This window comes from Cyprinodon tularosa, unplaced genomic scaffold (assembly GCF_016077235.1).
Source record: "Cyprinodon tularosa strain WSP-4 unplaced genomic scaffold, ASM1607723v1 ctg431, whole genome shotgun sequence".
Lineage (NCBI taxonomy): Eukaryota > Metazoa > Chordata > Actinopteri > Cyprinodontiformes > Cyprinodontidae > Cyprinodon > Cyprinodon tularosa.
The window spans coordinates 721,568-740,271 of record NW_024039154.1 but is presented as its reverse complement, the minus strand read 5'-3'; the positions used below and the strand labels follow the sequence as shown (position 1 = coordinate 740,271).

Below are 18,704 nucleotides of genomic sequence, written 5' to 3'. Positions count from 1 at the left end.
ATCCTCGAGAGCCACTGAGCCAGCAGATTTTAGAGGTTTCCGTGCTTCATCACGGCTGATTTACCTTAATAGCTGATTAACAGGCTTTTGTTGAACTGCATTCAACAAAATTAGCTGTACTGAGGGCAAGAAACATTTGCTGAATTCGAATTTAGCGGCTGCAACCTCCGAAGGCCAAATTCGTCAGCTGACTACGTCATAGCGCAGTGCCGATGACGCAGCCGACAAATGCAGCCTTCTTTTTTCTGTTTTAAAGGACGGTCCGCTGTCTCCTACGTAGTCTTGGGTATGCCATGATTGGCCTTGGCATTGCAAGTCCAAGCAAGACAGATGTTCCGTGCTCAGAGGAAAAAGATAAATGGCTCCAGTGGTGAATATTGTAAGTGCGGTTTAATATAATAGAAGTATGTGAATAGTTCTGTCTGAAATTAATGAAATTAGTTGTTTAAAATGGTTATTGAGTAAGATAACTAGTAGTGGGTAATGTTTGGTTTAGAGAAAGGTTTTATCTGTCCCTGTGCAAATGGGTTTGACTGACTTTTAAGCACTGTGTAGTGTGGGGACTATAAATCTGATATTCGTGATGACGGTGCTGCTACTGAAGCTCCTTAAAAATTTTATTAGCACCCAGAATATAAGTGAGAAGTTCGGTATCCATTTTTTTTTTGCCTGTTTTGTGTGTCATATCTCACAGTTGCAAGGTGACAGTGCGTACGGTCTGAGAAAGCCTGAGAAGACTGGACCTGTTTGAATCCATAGCAAAAGCACTTTCTGGCCTCCTTATTTTCACGGACCTCTTAGTCCTTGGAGGATGCAGCCTCTGAAATCCAACGCACCCATTGAAAAGTGGTAGAGCAGCGGCACTAGTGGACTGACATTGGACATGCTTGCTTTAGAGAAAAAGGTATAACAATTATTTGTTTTAATCTAACTATTGCATTCCAAATTATGAGTTGTCTTGTAATTCTTACGTTTCTGTAAAGTTAGACATAAGTCAATTTCAGCCTTTTTGGGGGATTGACAACCTCAGCGAGACAAACCTCTATCATTGTTCTGGTCATGCAACAAAGGGCTGGAGTTTGTGGGTCAAACATTTGATCAATGTTTGACCCACAAACTAGGTTAATTTTAAACCAACAGTCATTCTGGTGTAGATATTCTGTTAATAAATCTAATTGCCACCAGCCATTGAAGAGTTTTCAACATAAAAGGTGGATAATTATTGCAATTTCTTAGAAATTTTTAATATAAGGAATCTAAATCCACCTCACCTGTAGGCTCTGAGAGTCCAACAGAAGCACAGTAGTGTCCAGGGGGACATGGGAGGCACCCTGCTGAGCTGCCTGTATGCTCTCTAGGGTTAAAGGTGCCAATAGGGCAGGGGTGTTTGTTGGCTGGGCCTGTACCTTCTGGACAGTAATGTCCTTTACGACAGGGTCTGGGCAAGGAAGTGTTTACAGGACCCACTCTCAAATCACAGTAGTAACCTTAAAAGAGAGAACAGCTTGTTTTTTGGGTTAGGACAGCCAAAATGTGCAAGTAAAGGTCAAAAATGATGGAAAGGTTTGCACCTGCATATGTCTTATATGTATCTATATTGCAGATGACCAAATTAAACACTACTTTAATAAATCAGCTCTGTGAACAGGTTTGCTTGTAAAAGAGTTTCTGCCCTTACCAGCCTCACATATTATGCAAGACCCCTGTTTTTCCCTATCTTGGTATGTTCCTGATGGACAGGGCTCTGGAGCTGAACTGCCCTCTAAGCAGTAGTGACCAGTAGGACACGAAAGAGCTGTTGCCACACTTTGACCAGGAGGACACCAATATCCTATGGAGGTATATCAAGGAAATTCAAAAGATAAGAGGCACTATAAAAAAAATTGGAAAACATTTTTTTATAACCAACTAATAAGTGAAACAGGTTGTGGATTGACCTTGTCTGCAAGGTCCAGTAGGAGTCCTGAGACCTGCTTCTTCGCAGTAGAAACCTGCCGTACACGGCTGACAGCTAGCCTCATTAGTTAGACCAGATAGTGGAGAGAAGCTTCCAGGTGGACACAACTCTGGCTCTCCTGAACTCTCCACTAGACAAGGAAAGAAGCCAAGAAAAAACATCATTAATTTTTCTATACATTAATCTTTTTACTACAACAATTTCCACTTTTTACAGCCGTCTGTAGAACAAATCACCTCTCGGGCATAATAAAGTTTTATTGAACTTGAACTTAAACTGCCATAGGTATTGAAGAGGGGTGGATGATTTATATCTTAATGTACTTGGCAGAATGAATGGGCTGAAATTCACATGGTTAAGCAAATTATCAGCATGTTAATAAAAATAGAAACACAATCAGTCACATTAGTTTTATCTGTCTAAATCCATGTTTTGTTTCAGACCAAAGGGCACATCTATTTCCTTTCCAACTTCCCTTTCAACCATGGAGAAAACAAATTTAATAGACCCCCACCATATCTCAGATGTAGCCTATTCCTGTGCTCTGTTTGGTTACCAAGCACATGATCTTTGCCCTTTTTAGTAACATAATACTCATGTTAGATGAATGATGACAGCATAGGAAGAATTTTTATATTTTCAAGTTTGGGTGGAAAAATGCATGTTTATTTTCCTGACAGAAACTGCAGAGCTTCAGTTTTTTTTTTGTAAGGACAAAAAAGATAGAAGCACCACATGGAATTAAAGCCGGGCTCACCACAGTAGGTCCCAGGAGGACAGATGTAGCCTGTTACCCCATCAGTTGGTCTGGCCTCAGTAGCTCCTCCAACACAATAATACCCAGGAGAGCAAGGTCCCACTGGCAAAGCTAAACCTTTTGGATAGGATAAAAAAAGAGTACATTGGCATCAGTTGGTACCATAAAAACAAAAAAAGATTTTAAAATAATCTCATATTTTCTAAATACTAAAAAGTATAATAAAATTAATTCATATCTAAAATGATAGATTTACTGAGGGCTGCGCAGTGGGTATCATGGCTGTCTTGCAGCAAAAAGGTTTGATTCCCGGCACGGGGTCTTTCTGAATGCGGTTTGCAGCCTATTAGAGATTCCTAATTTCTGTCTGTCTGAGTCATTCATTAATGTGAGAGAGCAGCTGAAAATGTCAGTTTTACAACATTGAAAGTTTTTAAATAAAATTGTTCGTCTTGTTAGGATTCACTAAGCTACCAATACTAAAATATTTTTCCACCCAGATGATCAAAAAGTAATATCAACCAATGTTAGCGTTAGCGTTAGCCTAACACATAGCATAGGCTACTGCTTTTGCTTCCCCCCCCCCCACAAACTGTAGCTATATTTGCCAAGAAACAACTGATAAAGCTTTGGATAAGTTGGGGGATGTTTTGTCATTACATCATAATTTCTACGAACTACTGAAGCTCATTAGTTTTCAAACTTTTTATATCTTGTACAGGTCAGTTTAACTAATATTTCCAAGTACAACCATAGTAACAGAAGGTTAAGAGTGACTTAAGTTAGAAGTGAAAAAGATTTTTAGTAGTTTAATTTCAAATAATAAAAACGACCAGAAAGCTCTAAAGGAGCTAATTTACGGTAACTGTGCATTCCAGAGAGGTACAAACATTCAAGCTCCAGATTTAGACAGGAAATATCCTTTAGTAGTAAAATAACAATTTCTCAGTAATTCCACTATTTAAATCGAATTAGGACAATTAATTTAAGAAAACTTTTTCTTTCACACATATTGTGTATTATATCCAAGTGAACATGTTCATTTAATACTTAAATGCATAAAACACAAAGAAATACACAGCTGTTATTTAGTAATGTAGTAGCTAGGATGGCCACAGGAATATAGAGTATGTCCTAGATTATTTTTTTCTCTTTATTTTGTGACTAGATATTTATTAAATTGGGGTAAGCAGCATTATCAGATGCCCATTCTGATTTCGGAGGTATTAACGTAACCTAGCAATTGTTTCATAGCTATTTACTTAAATATCACAGCCATTGTTACTATTTTCAATGAGAGGGGAAAAAAACTGAAATCAGTGCCTTTAAACAACAACCATATTTGCTATATTTGCACCTTAAGTACCACTATGATAGTACCAGCTCCGTCATAGTGTATCATGCAATATAAAATCTCTTAATACCGTCTTACAACTCTTAGTTACATGGCAGAAACTAAAATGTTGAACAAACTCTGTGACTGTTGAGAAAATAGAAACCCCAGCATATCTAGATACTGAGCCATTGCACAAAAGGAGCACAATAATGTAGATAATATAATATTGCTCAAATATTTAGTTTCTTAGCGCTGTCTTATGACGATAACAACCATCAAGTTGAAACCATTGAAATTCTAAATTACTCAGATTGTGATACTGTATATATGGTTTTACTGTTAACCAATAAGGGGAGGGACAAGTGGTTCATCATCTACTGATCAGAAGTCAAACAAAGATACATAACAAAAGCAAACGTTTGTTACTGCTGTAACCTTCTGGGGTATCATCTAATTTTAAGTTGAATAAGAGGATTAGAGAAAGTTTTTCACAATTTATTAAAATTTAAAATCCCTTCTGGAAGTCATGCTATTCCAGAGTGAGAGAGAGCATCAAACTTTTAATTAGTGCTTTGCTCAAGAATTGATGATGTAAAGTATGTTGGTGCATTTATGCATGAGGTTATGGCTTGATGCCACCACCAAGAAGGCATTGCTGAATCTGATTTATCCATGTTTAGGAGCACCAAATGAAGGGATTTATGCAAATTACTTGACATAAAGGTTACAAGAGAAAGGGAGTTCCAGCTCAAATAGCTGAACAACACATTTCTGTACTTAGAAGTTTAAAGTACTGTCTGCAAACAACAAAATATGTCTTAAACACCATAACAAAAAACAAATAATTCTACATTTATGTCTTATATGTAACACTTTCTTGTAAAAATCCTTCAAGAAAACAAGGACACAGTTTAGTTACAGAAATAGAATCCTAAAAGGATTTTTACTTGTGTAACCAGCCATTTCGATGATTAAAGACAAAGCTTAAAAACAGCATGCAAAAGGAAGCTAAGTATGCAGCTTTGCCAGAGCTGTGTGTAAAATTGGCCTGCCTTGAGTCCAATCCTGCTACCAAAGGAAAGCACTTTGGAGAAAACAACAACAAAGGGTGTCTTGCACTGCTGAGCAGACGGAGCACTACAGTACCTCAAGGAACATTTCTCTAAGATTTTCTACTAAAACTAAAGATCAGGGTGCTGTTAAAAAGGAGGCAATTCAACACTGCATCTGATCACTTCCTGATTTACTTTACCATACCAAGGGAATATAGAGGCTGCTAAAACAAGATTATTAAAGTGATACCAGGTAAGTCTTTCACAATAGCATTGCAGCGACTTGCAGAACCATTTATACCATTTTATTTTTAGTATTTTTATTACATAATTACAAAACTGAATGTTTTTACTGAGATTTTGTGTCATTTACCAACACAAAGTCATACATATTTGGAATTCCTTGGATACAAGGAATGCATCAGGTGTGCCACACATTTTGAATCATCCCCTTCCACTTTAATGCCTCTAAAGAAAAAACTGTGAAACAGCTGCCCTCTGAAGTTCCCTAGTTTGAAAAGAGAGAAGCTACTGCATTAAGGGTCAGAGCTGAACCCTAAAGAAATACTGCAGAGCACTGCTCGACAGTACAACTACAAACCTATCAGGACATTCCCTTCCAGATAAAGGCACAGACAGCAACATGTGGAAGAAGGTAATCAAGAAAGAAATCATCCTTTGGGGAACCCTTTTGGTGCAAAAAAGGCAGCTGGTGGAAGATGATGGGAAGATAAACTAAAAATAATAATGTAAACCTCCATATGGCTGTACAAGACTGAATCATACAGTTGTGGTTCACCTCGTCTGCAGGGCCTAAACATATACAGCCAGTGCTAAAACTAAACTTTGAAAACCATCTGTGCTTTGAGAGCCATACTTCCATTAAAATGCACATAAGTTCCAGGCTGCAAATGATAAGATGGGGAAAAAACTTTCAGGAAGGAAAACTTTTTGCAAGGCACTTTTTAAAAAAGTAGTCAATACACCATGACAGCTATTTAGCACAAGCTGTTATGGTGATAAGAAAATCTTAATACCTGATTTATTACAAAAGGTTCCCGATGGACAAGGTATAGGCTCAGAGCTTCCCAGAGGACAATAAAAGCCCTCTTGACAGCGCCCACCTGTGGAGGTAGCTGGGCACAGACAGTTGGCGTTTGTGTAATTATCAAGGTCAAAGGGCTGAGAGTTCCATGCTGCTGACACACAGAACCAACCTGAGAGGAACAAAAAAACACAAATGACAAATCAGACATCAGGTGAAACATTTCTCAGCACGAGTTAAAACCAGAAATTCAACAGTGCTGCTATTATTGCAGGGCAAAAATAGCAACACAGTGCAAGGTGAAAGGGATGAGTCACAGTCGAGGAAAGAAATTACTTAATAAACCAGACAGGCGTAGTTTGATTTCCAAAATGAGGGATGTGGGTAACATATGACTGAGGAAAGGACCATTTGCCTCTGCATCTTTGTGCATTAATAAATGATATGCAAAGAATTATTCAAGAACTTTTGTTGCTGCTGAAATTCTTTCCTCTGCTGTGATGTTTCACGCTTCATGCACAGCTATTGTTCTCTTCTTTAGTCGTACAAGCTTCTGCAGACTGGTTTGCCTTCCCCAGAAGCCAAAACAGGCTGGCATGGAGGACAAAGCCCTGATACTCAGAAACTAGACTATCTGCTTGGAAGAAATTAACAAAGACACCATTACTCACCAGCCTTGCATTTTCCAGACACTTTGGTAAGCCGTTCCTTCTCACAGTAGTGTCCTGGTGGACAAGGTAGGCAGCTGTCCAGACTCTGAGTCATAGGCTCTGGGTTGTAGTATCCACGAGGACAAGGAAACTGGGTGGCATACTTAGTTCCTTTACACATAATGTATTGCATATTTCAAATAAAAGAAAAAGAAAAAAAAAACATTTGTATATTCAAAATCCAACAAAGCTGAGAGAACAGGTTTACTGAAGTGGACGTTATAAATCAGCTAAAAATAGTTCAGCCTTCTACTCCTGCAGTTTTTCAAGATGACTGAGAGCATTTTAGATGACAGTACCATCAGGACAGTAGAACCCAGGGGGACAGGGGAAGTTGGTGAAGTTGTCAGTCTTCTCCGGACAGTAATATCCTGCTGGGCATCGGAAACATGCTGGCTGACCTGTGAGGTTGTTGTAGGTTCCAGCTGGGCAGGCCACTGGGCTGAAGCTTCCAGAGGGGCAATAATGACTAGTTGGGCAAAGTCCTCCTTCAGACCCTGAAGAAGGAGATTTAATTGAATGTGATAGAAGGATGAGGAAAACAATCACTGCTTTAAGCCTTTAATGTGGTGAATCTAGTTATAATGACAATGCAGTAATCACCTGTTCTGGTGAGCAGCCTCATACATTTTAGCTTCCTGTATTTACCAACCCTTGTTTCACCCCTAAATGAAGCTCATTCAAGAGATCATGTATTTAATTTCATGCCAAAAGTACTATTATTGTTTTTTATTGTGTGTGTGTCCTTTCAGTTGCAACAGGGATTATCAAAGCCAGTCATTTAGCTTCCTGAAAGACTTGGCAAAGGTTTTACTCCCTAATTCTCCTCTTGGTCCAACCAGAATTTGAAGTTCAGAGCTGATAAAACTGCCTTTTTCAAACATAAATATATCTCCCACCTAAGATAAACACATCAATATTCCTACTTCTGACCTGTGCTAGTTGTGTCTCCACCTGGACAATAGGACCCTGCCTGACACAGACCAGATGGAGTAGTTAGTCCTGCAGTGCCACAGTATTGACCTCCTGGACACAGACTGCAGCCAGAGGCTTCTCTCAAGTAAAGCCTGCAAGCAGAGGAAATGCCAACAGCATTAGTGTAAATCATCTGAAAAATAATGAGTTTAAAACTTCAGACCAATAAAACCTGTCAGAGTAAGTCCCGGGTGGACAGGACAGAGGGACACTGGTGCCTTCAGGACAGTAGCTGCCTTGCGGACATGCTCCTCCGATACCGGTGCTGAAGTTGCCGTCTGGGTTCTCTGAGTCTAGACCTTGTAAATATGAGCATTTTAGAGAAGTTTACTCAGTAGAAATACTTATGCATCATATTGTGTTTAGAGCAGCAAGTGTTGTGTTTTTTTAGCAATAAGACTGAGCATGTGATTATAAATGTGTGAAAGTAACACAGAATATTTTTCCACATTTGTTAGTTTTGATTGGTAACTTTAGTATATGAAATATGTTTTCATGAGAGAAGTTAAAACAAAGTAGCACATTTGTGTTGTGTAAGATTTTTTTTTTTGTCCATTTGTACTCAATCTCTCTGATAAAATTTGAGAACAAACATTTACCATCAAAAGTAACCCAATTACCAACTAAGATAGGCTAAGCTATTTTCACTTCTACAAACTTAACAAGATAAACAACTAAATAAACAACTAGATGTCAAGAGGCTCAATTTGGAGGAGATGCATAGATTTGCAACTTGGGTGAGAAAATCTTTATTTATTTATTTTATTTTGGTTATTTACTCCATACATTTGGTCTTTGAAAAAACAACATTAAGAAAGTCCTGTCTGCCAAAAGCTGTGTAGGAAACATATTAAACATGTGGCAGAAGTTGCTCTACTCAGATGATTCCAGAATTAAACTTTTTGGCCCTACAGTGCATTAGAAACGACTAGAAAAGCAACTGTGAAAATCATCATGTACACACCATCCCTACAGTGATGGCAGCATCATTTTGTGGAGGCTTTTCCGGCAATGATGGGAAAGAGTTTTTAAACTGATGCCTTAAACAGTTTGCAGATATCAAAAAGATGTGAGACCTTGGTAGAGGTTTACCTCATTCAAGTCAACAATTTTCATCATAGAGATAGAATTACAGAGCCATTAATAAGATTAAAGAATGCCCTTGTTCCAGAATTGCTCATTCACTTTCCAGATATAAATCCAAACGAAAACCTGTGACAAGACTTGAAATATTCTATTCACATTCATCCAGTATGAATGAGCGCCAGCTATTTTGATGCTTAAAAAGATGCGGGTCAAACCTTTCAGATTTTAAAACACTTGAATCATCTTCCTTTCATTTTATGCAAAAGTATATAGTACAGTGAAATTTTTCAGTGTACTATACACTAATTTTTTGAGGTACCGTATGTTTTTTTACCTGCTAAGCAGTAGTATCCAGGCTGACAGAGTCCAGTAGGTTCAAACAGCCCCCAATCATCACAGTAGGAACCTACAGAAAATATTGCTAAATGCATGAAAAGTCCTCTTAACAAACTCTCATTACAATATAACACTTTTGTAACGCTTGAATTACAATAAAACTTTAAATTATTGCTCTTTATCTTTATAAGTTCAAGCTTTAATTAAGTTCCATTTTAGCAGCAAATTTTATGTGCTTAATAATGAAATGCTGAAAGGGAAAGCTAAAAACTATGGGACAACACTCCCACCTGCTGGACAAATGAGGCACTGTTCCACTTGACGAAGACCAAGCTGAGGGCTGTAGGTACCAGGAGGGCAGGGCAAGATGCCTTCCACTCCCCCACCAAGACAATAGTGACCTGCTGGACAGAGCTGGACATCCTCTCCAGACAGACAGTATGTCCCAGATGGACATTCTACGCACACCTCTGCTGCTATATTCACAAAAACAAATAAAGTGGTCAAACAAAGCTGAGTTTTAATACAATACTTCTTTTTAAAAAGAATATATAACCGCTGTATTTTAAATTTTTTTTATTGATGAATATGTAATTTACCTGAACTGTTTGAGTATGTCCCATCAGGGCATGGGATTGGAAAAGCTGAAGCTAAGGGACAATAGTGTCCAGTCGGACATATGTCCCCTGTCAACCCATCAAAAGGCTTTGAAAACTTTGCTCCTCCTGAGCAGAAATAACCTGAATTGATAGAAAAAAGTCACAAAAATCATGACAAGACTGGTCTCAATATTTCAAGCGAATTAATTTTTTGTTTAAAATTTTTCATAAATAACACTATAATGGTTTGTTCACATTTTGTTAATCATTTTAACAAGTTCAAAAACAGTTCAAAACTGTAGAAAACATTATTGATTTTATCCCTTTCTTTATCGAAACCAGGGGTAAGAACCTATGAACATGTGTTGCTATTGTGAGGTAAAATTATTGTTGCTGAATACATACTTCTAAACCTGCTCTATTAAAACAGAATAAATAAATTCTAAAATAAACAACTGGTTGAACATGAGTTAAATTCTGAAAAGACATCAATTAAAAAGTGCACGCCATCTTGGATGGAAACTGGTATTCATTGATGGAAAGAGGAATACCAGGGTCACATATTCCAGACGGCTGACTGAGCCCAGTGCTGTTGCAGTAGAATGCAGGTGGGCAGGGCCAACAGGAGGACAGGTTCTGGCCTCCGACTGAGATTCTCCAGGTCCCTATAGGACAGGGGTGCTGCTGTGGATACTTGGTTCCCCGTGGACAGAAGTAGCCGGCAGGACACACGTCACCAGTGGCTACAGCTATCTGAAGGAGTAATAAATAAAAATAAAATAGCAATTTCTCAAAAAACTTTCAGAGCACAAAACCGAAGAGGATTGGTTGTTCGTACATCCTCCAAAATCTAAACTAAGGCATCTTTAATATCAAAGCACATCAGAGTTTGATCTCCATTTTTTATTAAAGTATGAGATGTGGACATTTGATGTTGGATCCTGTCATTTATTTCCTTCGCAATATCAGCAGCTTTATCAAATGAAGGCCTGCAGAACAGCATGATCTGTGGATTTGTATGTATGTTAGCAACAGGAAAATAAATGCAGAGATGTGTAAGATGTGGTGAGATTTGGGGCATCTATGCTCAACTTGATAAGGTCCTTAAAGAAGGACGTTTCTGCCTCTTATTTATTCCGTTTCTTCTTATTTTCCCTACCCCCAACCTCCTCCCTCACTTGCTGACAAATCATCTCACTTTGGCAAAACTGAATTACAATTGAAATCGTTAACAAGCACACATGGTATTTTATTCACTTCAAGGAATAAACCAAATAAACTTAGGACATCAACACATTTTAAGAATGTCCTTAATGCAAACTTATAGTGCGTTTCAAGCCATCACATTTTTACAAAGCAAATGTGTGCAAATGAAATGGAATTCTGGAATTAGCATTGTTACAATTAAAATAATATAATTTAATATTATGCACCTAAAATAAGAGACTACCTTTGTTTTTTTTTCTTATTTTAAATGTAAATTGTCTTATTCCATTGGCAAAGAGTCTCACTTATGTACTCATTCAAGGAAAAAAGTCCCTTATTTTCAGGGGGAAAAAATCATTTACATTTTTTGCAGTGCACTGGAAAAAAGTGAAATCTAGATAAGCCATTTTTTCCTTAAAATAAGTGCATTGTTCTTGAACTGAGGAGATAAAAGAGACAAATACGAGAGAATTTACATTTAAAATAAGAAAATCTCATTGTCTTATTTCAAATGCATAAAATCTAATAATCTTATTTTAAGAGTAAAAATACTCATTCCACTGGCAAATAATCTTATTCACCTACTCAAACTAAGGGTAAATACAATTAATTTAAGAATATTTTGCTTATTTCTAGATCGTATTTCCAGTGTGTATACATTGTCATATTACAACTGTAAACCATAATATATGTTTTTGGGTTTTAATGATAGACAAACACAATGTAGTAAATAATTAGGAAGAGGAGGACAAGCACTACATGATTTGTGAGATGTGCAACAAATAAATACTAGGAATAAATTATCCAAAGTTGGCACTACAGTTTTTTTTTTTTTTATTGGCTGACATCTGAAAGTCAAAAGAGTTCTTAAGGTTTTTCATATGATGTGAATTAAAAGCTTGAGTCTAAACAGTTTTAAATATTCTTATCAGGACTTACTGGGGAACTTGTGGTGGCTCCAGAAGTGCAGTAGTGACCTGGGTCACAGAGACCTTGTGGTTTGGAGAGGCCAGCTCTGCTACAGAACAAACCTGCCTCACATGGTCGACAATGCTTCACATCTCCACCACTTAGCTGGTCAGAGTAGGTGCCCTAAAAAAAACAGATCAATCACTTTTCATCTGCATAAGCAGCATTCATAATGAAAAAAATAATAAATATTTTACGCTTGATACCATACATGCATCAAAATTCAAAACCTGCTTTGGTAACACTTTGTATCTTTTGTTATTGCAAATTCGACATAAGTTGACACTACAGCATATAACAGTCTTAGACAGAGTTCTAACAGAGGTAATGGAAGTGTAGGACGCTTGGTGCAGATCTCACATATATTCTCACATTACTGGTTGGTGTGGGAAAGCAGAGAGAATTGATCCACTTCGCAAAACACAACCAAGTCTATGTTTTTGTTTGCACCAGGACCCCGTGACCAAAATTACCTCATTAACCTGAGCTGTGCAAAAGTCAGGTCCTGCTCTATAGTTGTTATGTAAAATCAAACACGTATGTATTAATTTAAATGCTCACAGATTATTGCACATTAATATTAAATGAAATATATAGTTGGGGGGAAAAAGAGGCTGATGCGTAAACATTACATAGGGCTAAAATTTTGATGGTTAATATATTTTAGAAAAGTATCATAATCAAGAGAAATTTCTTAAACCAGCCTAAATCCTAAAGTCTGTTAATTTCTCACCATTGATTGCTGTGAGGGCACTTATTTTTTTTGTAACAACTGCGCTTAGAAGACAGCAATACGCTTAGCAACAGGGTCAACCACACCTCCTCACTAAGTTAAGCATTTCTGTCTTTGCCAGGAATTTTTAGTCCAAATCAGAGCTCTCTGATGGGACTATGTTAATATTTGTGAATACAGGTTCAGATTTGTGAAGGCTCTAAGCAGGTTAAAGGTCTATTAAGGGTTCCAATTTCCACTTATTCAAACAAAAGCATTTCTTACTGTTAGGTGAGAAGGAAAATGTCTTCACTTCTGTTAAGAAGGATACATTAAAGAAAGGGGGAGACGAAAAAACATGGAGATACTGACTGAAGGGCATGGCCGGGGAGTTGAGGAACCAGGAGGGCAGTAGTGTCCTGCGGGGCAGACTGATGGTTGGGATAGACCTGTTTGATTGCACAGCCTTCCTTCCTGACACGCCACACAAGAACTTGCAGCTCGGCTCTGCAGAAATGTTTTTTGAGACGAGTTAAGCAGTGCCAGAGTTTAAAATGATACAGGTATGTATTACTTTCTACCGGCTGAAAAGTGCCTAGAGGACACGGCTCTGGCTTCACTGCTCCCTCCAAGGAATAAAAACCTTCTTTTACTTCATTCTGTAGTGGTGAAGAAGATCCCCCAGTACAGTAGAAACCAGGAAAACAAGGTCCTGAGGGTGAGGTATTGTTGGAACCTAAACAATAAAACCTGAGATAGAAAGAGTCAGGAAGTGATTCTGATTAAAATCATATATTTTCTACGTATTAGAAATAGGGGTTAGCATGAGGTGAATTACCCAGGTGGACAGCTAATACATTCTTCAGGGCTTCTGAGGCCACTACTGTTGCAGAAAGTGCCAGACGGACAGGGGAGGGGAGAGGTTGAAGCCTGAGGACAGTAACCTCCGGGGGGACATAAACCTCCTGTTGGTCCATCAACTGGAGTCTTAGAAGAGAAAAAAAGGGCTCAGATACATGAGTTGAAAATGTCTCTTTAATTAGTTAAGCTTTGAAATATGTATCCCGATATTTCTAAAAAAAAACGTTCACAGAAATAGTATCAACTCACTGCGGACTTGGCTCCCACTCTGCAGTAGAAACGCTCCTTGCAGCTTCCAGAAGGCTCTGTTAGTCCAAAACTAGTACAATACTGGCCACCACCACATGGGGTGCACTCTAAGACATCACTGAGAGCAAAATGTGAGCTGTAGGTTCCCTCAGGGCAAGGCCTGGGAGTAGAAGAGCCATCTGGACAGTAAAACCCCTGAAACGAGTTATGAATAAAAGGAAACTGGTTTTAGTTTTGTTTGCTTTTTATATAATTAGAAGAAAAAAAATCACTGTAAATTCCAGGAACATAAATGTTCTGTTTGTCCCACCTGAGGACAAGGTATAGGCAAATCAGTGCCTATTTTGTTGCAGAAATGTCCAGATGGACACAAAAAGCAGGCCTCTCCAGTGTGACCAAATGTGTTGTTCCTGAACCTGCCGACCTGACAGGGGTAGGTGTGAGGATGACCGGTCCCTGGCGGACAATAGTGGCCATCGGGACATGGCTCTGTCTTAAATTTAAGAATATACATTAACCGTTAATTTTTTTTTTTCAAAGGTATTGTATGTGTAGAACGCTGGTAAAGATGTGCAAAAAGACATAGATTCCAAGATGATTCAAAGTTTTCTATCTAAGGAAAACCAGTGGATTGCATCAACTAATTGACTCAAAGGTAATCCCTCACACTAAGCATACTTGTAGCGACAGTGGAGAGGAAAAAAAAAACCTTTTAACAAAACAAAACCTTCAGCAGAACCAGACTCAGTGTGAGCGGCTGACTGGGGTTAAAAGAGACAGAAGCAGACATACAGAAAGAAGCAGAGATACAAAAGGCAACTGTCAACCAGCTCCACAGACAGCCCTGTCCAGGAAACACACATCCCAGCAGTTGAGCTCCAAGCAAGCCGCCACGTCAGAGGATGAAAGAGAGCACATCTAGCCAGTCAGCAGGACCACTCTGAAAAGCAGGCTGAGCTCGAACATCTATAAACAGTGGTGTTGATGGCAGCAGCACAGCTGATATTTCTCTCCAAGATGGTGTCACAGCCAAACAAGAACAGACCAGATGAAGCTACTATGAGAAAAAACAGAGAGAGCACAGTGTTAGACAATGAACTTAGTAAGAATAGAGTTAGAATGAGGCAGAATATTGAAAAAGGGGTCCTCCAGCAGTCTAGGTCTATAGCAGCATATCTATAGAGATAGCACAGGATAACCTGAGCCACTCTAACTATAAGCTTTATGAAAATATATTGTGTGTTACTAAGTATCTATAGGAAAAGAAAAACAAAACCCAAAAAATATTTTAGCATTTCTAGTTGCATGTTTGATTTGTGTTTGGCCTTTAATTGTTTTTAACCTATTCCTATTTGCAGTAGCGGTTCCAGGAATTTCTTTTTTTAGGTGTAGCCAAGCAGGCACCATTGTTCACTGAGGGCATACCCTAAACCAATAGCTGCTGAAAGCAGTTCAGGATTAAACTATGCTGATCAAAACAAACCAACAGGAAAATTAATGCGCACAAAATCTATATTTTTTCCAACAAAATCCATTAAGACAAACCAATTTTTTATGAGACCATTGCTGATAAAACTACTCACATATTTATAACTTGGTGCAGTTTAACAAAATGTTTGATTCTACATAATATGCACATTAAATGGATTAAGCAGTTGTTTATCTTTAAATACAAAGAAGACTCATAGATTACTGAAGAAACAAACATTACCCTATAAAACATAAAAAGTATTTCTAAAAAGAGCATGACTTCTGTATTATTCCTCTTTATTTGTATCATATTGTTTTCATTAATTTGTTTCTAATTTGTCAAGTGCGATATCAGGCTTCTGCAGTCAAAGAATACATTAATAAAAGGTGTTTGTTTTACACATCTTTACCAAACAGACTTATATATTTAATCATTATTACTGTTTTTTTTTTCTTACAGGCTTGGTGATGGGCTGCTCCTGAGGCACCTGGGTGTAACAATACTTCCCCTCGGGACACTGAACACACTGGGATACATCACGCAGACCAGGAGACGCACTGTATGTCCCATTAGGGCACGGGATGGGGTTAGGGTCCTGTGCAATCAAATTTGCAGGTTTCTTTATAAAAGTTTATGTATACTTTTATTAATACTAACAACAGTTTCATCATTTACCCATAATACCCACATATTACTCACAATGCCTCCACCAGGGCAGTAGAAACCTCGAGGACAAAGCGTGGCTGATCTCTGAGGGTCTCTGGCCAAACCCTGTGAGCAAAGGAAACCAGGTGGGCAAACCATGACACTCAGCATGGCCTCCTCGCTTGTGGTCTCATTACTGCAGTAGTGACCCTGTAGGCATGGAGAGCACTCCACAGAGCCTTCATCCTACACATAAGACAATGAGAAAAAACTTTCAGTGAGTCAAAGTGAAAGAGATTAAAATGCCCACCGATAACTTAAGAAAAAGAAAGAATTGGAAAATTCTGTAGCATAAAGATTGCCTCAAATTAAGAGATAAAATTATGACATATTATAACATAACACTTTACTATTCCTCCTGCTGGCATTTACAGATGTACACAGTAGATGAGCAATAAGACAAATGCATGTGGGTGGTAAATGTAATCTAAAAATAGGACAATCAAAACCATTTCAGGAGTGACGGGAATCTACTAGTGATGCTTTCAACCAGTGATTTTAGTGGCAGAGTCAAACAGGATTGTGTTTAATGGGGTCTTACAGAGTAGCTGCCAGCTCCACAGACTCTGGGGTAGATAGTGGCTGAGTGGGGACAAAAATAGCCAGCAGGGCAAGGAGGGCAGTCTTCCAGCCTTCGACCTCCTTTCAGGCGGCGGAATGAAGAGCTGAGAGGAAATGTGGAAATAATTTACTGAATTAAAAGTGATAGATGATTTAATCTTTTCCTTAGAATAACATCTTCTATCTGATATTCAGCTTACGTACGGAGGGCAAGGGGACGGTTTGGAGGTTCCCATTTGACAGAAGGAGCCTTCGGGACAAATCAAGCAGTCCTCTATGTATCTGTTGCCCATTTGAATACTGTAGGTGCCTGGGGGACAAGGATACTGGAAGCCATATGCTGTCCCTGAGAAGGCAACATCACCATAATTTAGATACATGACTGATGACTAGAGCACAAATGGAAGATTTTAAAAAGTATAGAATAAGAGATTTAAACATTAAATACTGTTGAATTGTCCTTTATCTTGAGTAAAGAGCTTGAATTATTGCCAATGCTTTCTACTTGTTATGGTTTACCTTCAGGACAGTAGTGTCCAGAGTTACATCGGCCTGATGGAGCTGCAGACCCTGCCAAGCAGTACCAACCTCGAGGGCAGGGCTGGCACTCTGTTTCAGCCTCCAGTCCACTCTGACTGCTCCATGTCCCTACAGGACACTTGTACTGCGTAGGAAACATTGTCCCAGGGGGACAATAGTGGCCAGCAAAACAAAGAAGAGGTGGTCTTTGGATGCCGCCTGTTCCTAATAATATGGCAGAATTGTAAAAAGTCAATATAAATATTCCTGCAGATGCATGACATACAATGATAATTAAATCCTTTTGAAAAATATATATATAAATATTTGTGTTTTATGGAGTTTTTTAAATTTTCAGGTTTAAAACCACAATAAATTATGCATAACAGTGAAAAAAGATGTATAATAATCCTGAAATCAATTTTTTTATATATGTGTACTTCTTCTGTTATAAATCTATTAAAATTGCTAAACAGATAAAAAAATGTGAACCTCTTAGACAGGCGCATCGAGCCGGACACAGCTGACATTGTGATTGGTCTGTCAAATTGATGCGATTGCTAAATGTTCCCGGTGGGCAGGCATTGGCAGGTGCATTAGGCTTCGATGAACCAGGAGGGCACACAAACCTATGAAGAGAGATAAATTCCTTAGAACTGATCATACTATTCATATCTACAGGACCAAACCTTTGAGTATACAGAAAAATTCTTGATGGAAAAAGATTTTCACGCCTCTGAACAGGCTCTTTACCCAGGTATGCAGTCTACATCAGGAGCCCGTAAGGCTATCTGTGTGCAGGCTTTTCCAGCGTAGCATTCCCTGCAATCAGCCACCTCATCCTGCCCCTCTAAGGGGTTGAAGGACCCTGGCGGACAGGGCACCTGGTCACTTGTCCCTTCCGGACAGTAGAAACCAGCTGGACACTTAAGACAATCCTTCACACCTGCAGAGAAAGTTAGAATGCTGAAATCAATACAGGTCTGTGGCTTCCATACTGAAATATCTATTACATAAACCTCCTTCATTGGTTGTCAGTTTTTTCTCATCCCTCATTTTGTCAGTAACTGACTCACTGCACAGCTTTTTTTCTTTTTAGTTAGTTTGTTTCTGTTTGCCCTCTTTAGCATTTATCGACTGCATTTTCTCCTCTGGATATTGTTAATTCTCATGGGATTCAGAAATTATTAATTCAGAAATTTATGTAATCAGGCTTTTTGCCTCATAGATTTGAATCGTGTAAAATTATCTTGGTGAGTGTTTGTAAAATGGTAGGACATGAAAGTTAAGATTTAAATATAAAAATATGCAAATTCTTGCATAAATGCTTCAGATGTTTAAAAAAGCAAAAAACTATTTAAATTGTTTTTCATTTAAAAGCAAAACCTGGTTACTGTTTTATTACTACTTTATGTAGTTTATGAATATCTTAATAATTAAGGTATTTTTCTGATTTGATTTTGTTCAAGAATGGATCCCCTTAAGAGAAACTGTAATTATTATTAATAAAAACTGTCTTTGGGTCAAGTCTATGCATACACCCCCACAAGATACACTTTGATAATTCACATCTCCAGTAATATTTTAGTACAGCTGAT

General features: G+C 38.3%; 1 protein-coding gene across 1 annotated transcript in view; it reads right to left on the bottom strand.

Moving 5' to 3' along the window:
* Nucleotides 1-18,704, bottom strand: part of LOC119792815 — a 94,003-nt gene that overhangs the window by 68,674 nt on the left and 6,625 nt on the right. Inside the window, exons 10-35 of the mRNA XM_038299623.1 lie at nt 17,860-18,052; nt 17,599-17,735; nt 17,107-17,331; nt 16,792-16,933; nt 16,568-16,691; nt 16,021-16,212; nt 15,779-15,916; nt 14,161-14,343; nt 13,851-14,045; nt 13,579-13,727; nt 13,322-13,490; nt 13,113-13,247; nt 11,999-12,151; nt 10,405-10,606; nt 9,854-9,994; nt 9,545-9,730; nt 9,253-9,324; nt 8,005-8,131; nt 7,791-7,924; nt 7,157-7,354; nt 6,819-6,968; nt 6,140-6,319; nt 2,715-2,831; nt 1,938-2,087; nt 1,679-1,831; nt 1,272-1,487 (exon numbers count right to left, since the gene is read on the bottom strand). Of these exons, the coding sequence (XP_038155551.1) occupies nt 1,272-1,487; nt 1,679-1,831; nt 1,938-2,087; nt 2,715-2,831; nt 6,140-6,319; nt 6,819-6,968; nt 7,157-7,354; nt 7,791-7,924; nt 8,005-8,131; nt 9,253-9,324; nt 9,545-9,730; nt 9,854-9,994; nt 10,405-10,606; nt 11,999-12,151; nt 13,113-13,247; nt 13,322-13,490; nt 13,579-13,727; nt 13,851-14,045; nt 14,161-14,343; nt 15,779-15,916; nt 16,021-16,212; nt 16,568-16,691; nt 16,792-16,933; nt 17,107-17,331; nt 17,599-17,735; nt 17,860-18,052 (4,161 nt within the window). The remainder of the gene's footprint in view (nt 1-1,271; nt 1,488-1,678; nt 1,832-1,937; nt 2,088-2,714; nt 2,832-6,139; nt 6,320-6,818; nt 6,969-7,156; nt 7,355-7,790; nt 7,925-8,004; nt 8,132-9,252; nt 9,325-9,544; nt 9,731-9,853; nt 9,995-10,404; nt 10,607-11,998; nt 12,152-13,112; nt 13,248-13,321; nt 13,491-13,578; nt 13,728-13,850; nt 14,046-14,160; nt 14,344-15,778; nt 15,917-16,020; nt 16,213-16,567; nt 16,692-16,791; nt 16,934-17,106; nt 17,332-17,598; nt 17,736-17,859; nt 18,053-18,704) is intronic.